The 5,810-nt window shown below is 35.8% G+C and overlaps 1 protein-coding gene across 1 annotated transcript; it reads left to right on the top strand.

Annotated features, from left to right (window-relative positions):
- The first annotated feature begins 49 nt into the window (after positions 1-49).
- Positions 50-5,802, top strand: c1h1orf131 (chromosome 1 C1orf131 homolog). Its single transcript, XM_007229971.4, has 7 exons — positions 50-251; positions 1,599-1,870; positions 3,207-3,266; positions 3,499-3,594; positions 4,898-4,984; positions 5,141-5,187; positions 5,389-5,802. The coding sequence occupies exons 1-7, from the start codon at positions 155-157 to the stop codon at positions 5,516-5,518; spliced, it is 789 nt and encodes a 262-aa protein (XP_007230033.3). The 5' UTR covers positions 50-154; the 3' UTR covers positions 5,519-5,802.
- Positions 5,803-5,810: the final 8 nt, after the last annotated feature.

Raw genomic sequence — 5,810 nt, 5'->3', positions numbered from 1 at the left:
ATTTTCTTCTTCAGTGAAACGCGAGGTGACGGACGGTGGCCGGTATAGGACAGAGCGCGGAGTACGGGAGCCGGGGCGTGTTTACTACACGTGTGTGTGAGAGAGATCCGGAGCGGATTAAATACAGAGAGCGCCGTGTTCAGACCGAGCGGAGATGAAGCGGAGCAGAGCAGAGCGTGGAGAGGAGGAAGAGGGAGGAGACGAGGATCAGGAGTTTCTGGACCGAGTTCTGAATAAGCTCTATGATTTCGGTTAGTGTTCATTAAACCTGATCAGATGACTGTTAGCTAGCAGGCAGGCTAACGTTCATTCAGTACCATCAGTGCTAGAGCTGGTTAATCCAGGTCCAGAAAGTGGAAATCCAGCCCGGGATTTTAATCCAGCTGCGTTAGCTACTTAATGGATTGCTGAGCTGCAGCAGATTCGCTCTGGCAGCTGGAACAAAATCCCGGAATGGATTTTCGTGTGTGGACCTGGATTACCAAGAACTACATATTTACTATAAAAGTCCTCTGCTTTTAATTTTCTTATTATTACTGTTGATTTAATGCATTGTGTATATTATAATACTGTGTATTTGTGTAATAATTTTACTTTTACCACTTTTAGTTTTTGGTATTACTGCTGTGTTGCTACTTTGTTATTTTATAGCTAGACAATTATTTAAATGTCGTCTTATTCGTGAATTGCTTATTTATGTCGTTAACTAGCTAACTTACCTAGTTTGTATTTTTGTTGTCCCACACAGAAAGTAAATAAATGGATAAATGTAAAATAAATGTACTTAGGCAAACATTTCAAATGTATCTTTACATTTTAATTTGCATATATTTTCAAATTAAGTTTCAAAACATATTTTGGACTTTTTCTTATATTTCCAGCGTATTTATAATGGCATTTTGTGCATATGTTTATTTTCTATATGGTATAGTTGGTTGTTTGGGTTATTTTAAGTATTTTTCTTCATATGAGAAGTATGTTATACATACTGTTTATTATTCATTTAAAATGTAAGCTGATTAATTAATGAATTCAACTGATATAAAACAAAACTATACACATATATAGAAAAAATGCTTTTCAAGATCTATATATTAATTATTAAGGAATTATAATTATTATTAAAGATTACATCTAGAATAACAATAGTAGCTGCATAGCTAAAATAAAAAGTAGGCTTACTAAGAGAGAGTTCATACAATCTGTTATCAGTTTAGGAAAGTTGTATCACAACAAAATACACATTTGCTCATTAACTTTGTTCATTATGTCTCATCCCCTCAACTACATCAAGATTGAAAAGTGAACTGTGATATAAGTACAGCTAGTCCGTTTTAATTTATCTCCTAATACACTTCACTAATGCAGGGCATCCTAATAATTGAACTGCTCCGGCAGTTTAAAGTTACATGCAGTTTTCCGTAATCTTACTTGTGTTGATGCTGAAGCTAAAGTGGATCTGGAAGCAAAAAAGAAAAAAGGGAATCATCATTCTAGACTCATTCTACTGTGAGTGTTATTCTGGCCTGGAGAATGAGAACTACAGTTGTGAGCATAAGCAAAAAATAACCCCACTTTCTCTTTTTCTGCTTGGCTAGGAGATGGATCAAAGGGAAATCGATCAAAGAAAAAGGATAAAACAAGGAAAAGAGTTCCTGATGAAGATGATGAGACTGCAGAGGAGTTTGGGGATTCTGAGGATAAGATCAGTAGTATAAAAGATGCAGCAGATCTGAATCACGCAAATGGAGCAAACCATCCAGACTCCACGTCCAAAAGTCCAGCGATAGCATCAGATGTAGAGATTGTTACATTTCAGGATCCACTGAAGAAAAACAAATTAAAAAGACCTGCTGAACTGGACAGTAAAGTAAGTAACAAGTGTACACTTACAGACCACTTTATGTGCACATTATGTTGTACCCAGCTGCTGTTGCACAGTTTATTAGTTCCTGGCCAACACATTTATTATTGGTCAGATTCTGATCACATGACTACGGCTGACTTAACTTTATATGGTTTGATGATAATTTTCAGCACAGCTGCAACTGACCTAGTGGTGTGTGTGTAGTTAAGATACAACAGTATTAAGCAGAGCTGTGTTCCTTGGAGTTGTTAGTGGGTATCCAGCCAAAAAGCAGCACTGTAGCCAGGAATTAACCTCTGAAGAAGGCCGAGATATAATCAATTCTGCCACTGAACTAAAAAGCTTCCCTACTCGAACACACAAATATTGGCAGGTTTATTTGGTGTGTGAGTAGGAAATTTGCCAGTGTGTGCTGGACACCAGCCCTCAAAGACTAAGATTAATGACCCCTAGTGTACTCTAGCATGGTGGAGCAACAAGGTGGGGTCAATATATTGTAGTGATGCACTAAAAATTGCAACAACAAAAAAAAGCACTTTCTGTCTTTGGCCAAATCAGTAAAAAGACCATGATTTTTTTTTTTATTAATTTATTTTATTGTTAATTTAAACAGATAATTTTTTTAAAATGGGAATATTTAATGCAGCAGCCTCACTCTACACCCCTTTCTCCCACAGTATCCATTTATTAACTTTCCACAACAGTTTTTTTTCCCCAGTTGAAAGACGGGAGCTAGAGATAGGATAATAAGTTTGTCTGAGCTCGCTAGCTAACTTAGCCTTAATATCTGTTTTTTTTTATCAGAATACTGACTCTGTTTCTCTGTGTAAAATTCACTTATGACACTTGCGTAGCACTACTGAGGCAAATGTTCATCAGGAAAGCACAGCTGAAGTAGCTTCATGATTTAAAACTGTACCACTTTGGAATCACATGCTTTCAGAAACATTAGCACAGAGTTTTTGAACAAGACAGGGTCATCATGTTAACGAGGGGTGCATCGATACAGAAACTGTGATCTGATTATGATTAAAACTACACTTCTTAAGTAAATGTATGATTAGAATAGCACTACAAAGGTGAATGTATTGAACTGCTTTAAGCTGGTTAAATGTTCAGTAAAAACTTTTAATTGTACATTTAGGTTATTTAATGTATTATATATTATATATAGTGGTAAAAAAAAGTGTCAAAATGAATGAAGACCTGTGAAAGATTTTTTATTTAGTGAGGTGTTTGCAGAAAACACATGATTTAAGTTATTATTTCAAGGTATAAACCATTCTGATTTGTTTTGTATATTTGTGGTCATCATGTTCTCTTTTATGTCTATCACCAGCCACCTCAAGTACAGGACAAAAAGAAAAAGAACCCAGATGAAGAGCTAACCATCGAAAAGGTAATACTGTTTCAAATGAAAAATTCAGGCTATTTTACTGCTTCATTGTATAATGCATACCTTGAGGGATCTTATATATTAAACATGGTTTAGGACTTAATCACCCAGTAAGTAATAAGTGAGTAATTCTACAGTGAACATCTATTTCTTTCTTTAAATAGGCTTAATCATTTTCTTGGCAGGTTTGGGTGGTCTGTTTCTTTAATTGTTTGTTTTTGTTGTTGATCCACAGGCCCGACTGGAGGTGCACCGCTTTGGAATCACAGGCTTTCAGAAACATCAGCAGAGAATTTTTGAACAGGACAGGGCCATTATGCTGGGAGCCAGGGTAGGTTGGGAATAATTACTTTATGGGTCATGACAAGGTAGAAAAGTTTAGTAGGGGTGAACCGATAGTGGAACTGTGTAGATATGTTGCATTCATAAACAGTGCACTGTTCTCAAAAGTTCTAAAAGTGTAATCAGATTATACCATGTGTGGCTTTTTACACAACTGTATAAAGTATGGTAAAGTAATTACTTAGTCCGAATTTTAACTGTTAAAATCAAAATGTAGAAGGTTTACAGTTTAAAATATATGAATTAAAATACATAACCTCTGATTTGTTGTTTTAAAATCAATGACACGATTACATCTAAAAATATCATTAAAAATGATCAGAATAGTTACATAATAGAGATGGAAAGCTCGGTCAGCTATGTAATCTGGAAGATAACTGGATGATCTAGAGCTAATGACAGAAGAATTATCACCATGGTAAGGTAAAATCCACACTCACTGTTCTGACCAATTAGAAACACTTTTTGTGTTTGGGTTGTAAATTATTGTTCTGGACCTCATGATCACAAACAGCAAGAAACAAGACAAACTCCAAAGATTATAAGCCTAGAATCAGACTAGCTCCACCTTGCCGAGGTACAGTGACTGTAGAACTACCTGTTGATGCACAATTTGTGTCCACTGTCCTCTAGCTCAGAACCGCTGGCCACAGAACCACTGCTGACTGGACATGTTTGATTGGCAGATCTGCGCCACCTTTCAGATAATATCTGGATATAAGTTGTCCTATGATGGTCTTTTTTGATTGATGAATGGGGTTGAGGGAAGCAAATGAATAGTCCAGAAAGAGATAAGAAACATTAAGTAATTATGAACATAGATGCATAGGTGCATTGGAATTGGAAGTGGAAAAGAACAACTGGCCAACAGATCCAAGTATTTTATTTTATTAGGTCTAAAACAAAGCTTGTTCTTAATTTGCATTTGGAAGAATATTTTACTTCAAAAATCAAGCAGCTTCTTGATGCCATTTTATCCTATTCTTATTTTTCCACTTCTTCTACCTCATCACCCTCCTCCTTAATGTCTTCAGTTAATTTTGGACTGATGTTAGAAACATTTATAAATAAATAAAATTGATTTCAACATAAATTACGTTCACACTCCTTCAGATCTGTATGCAGCAACCAATCAGTATATATTACTTTATTACTAGTATACTTTCCAAACTTTGCCACACGTTTGGCATTCTGCTGAAGTGTTCATTAAAGTTCATTAAAGTACATTCACTAAAGTGTGAATGTAGACTGGTAAGTGTAATCAACTGTGTTTTCCCTCTTTTCCCTTCCAGCCTCCCAAGAAGGAATATGTAAATTACAAAGTGTATCAGCAGATGATGAAGGAGAAAAAGTTGAAAGAAAAAGAGGAGACGAACCCTGTAAGTTGTTAAAGGGTTACCTTTAGAGATCTACAGTATATGTATGTTAGATGCTGTGTGTATGTGCATTAAAGAACTGCAACATTGTGGATAATACAAGTCTTAATTCTTTTATGAACATTACATTTGTTGACTAATAATTGTGATATTTTCCAGGACACCACGGGAACGAAGAAGAAAAGTGGAAAATCTGGAAAACAAAAGTATGTAATTGTGGTAGACTTTTGTATAGGATAATGTTATGTTTAAATGTAATGGGGCAAAATTAGTTTCATGTTGGCTTAAGTGAACTGAAAACAAATCGAATACTGTGGGTTAGTAAATAGTTTTTTCTTGAAAAAAAAAAATTATACTTGGTTTTAACAGTGTTTAATGAACTTTTTTATTTTTTGCTTGGTTTACAGGACAGAGAAGCGCAAGCCCAGCTCCTCAGGTGGCGATCCAGCGGGACAAGTCGGACGATTTAAGAATGGCATGCTGGTCCTGAGCAACAAAGACATTCAGAAAATAAACACCAAAGTGAAAAAGCGATGATGTGGTCTTCCCACAATACTGACCAGCTGGAATATGACTGGGACTAGGACTTGTGCTCCACTGCTTGTTCTTGCTTCATCATGGGAATATGCAGTGTACAGCTGTGAATTATTTAGTGTTGTTGAATATGGGAACTGGATAGGACATGTATGATACAGACAGTGCATATGCAATGCTAGCTGTCAAAAAATACCTGTGTTAATAAATATATTTCTTCATGTGTGTATGTCAGATTCAAAGTGAAGCTGACACACATCACAGTTGGGATGGTATATGAAACAATACTGATGAC

Source organism: Astyanax mexicanus, chromosome 1 (assembly GCF_023375975.1).
Source record: "Astyanax mexicanus isolate ESR-SI-001 chromosome 1, AstMex3_surface, whole genome shotgun sequence".
Lineage (NCBI taxonomy): Eukaryota > Metazoa > Chordata > Actinopteri > Characiformes > Acestrorhamphidae > Astyanax > Astyanax mexicanus.
Note: the sequence above shows the minus strand (reverse complement) of the source record. Positions and strands in the feature narration are given on the sequence as shown.

Excerpts from the sequence above, each read along its gene's own strand:
- c1h1orf131 (XM_007229971.4), top strand. The coding sequence starts at position 155 with ATGAAGCGGAGCAGAGCAGAGCGTGGAGAGGAGGAAGAGGGAGGAGAC. Across the intron at positions 1,871-3,206 it reads CTGCTGAACTGGACAGTAAA|CCACCTCAAGTACAGGACAA; the intron begins GTAAGTAACAAG and ends GTCTATCACCAG. Across the intron at positions 5,188-5,388 it reads GGAAAATCTGGAAAACAAAA|GACAGAGAAGCGCAAGCCCA; the intron begins GTATGTAATTGT and ends CTTGGTTTACAG.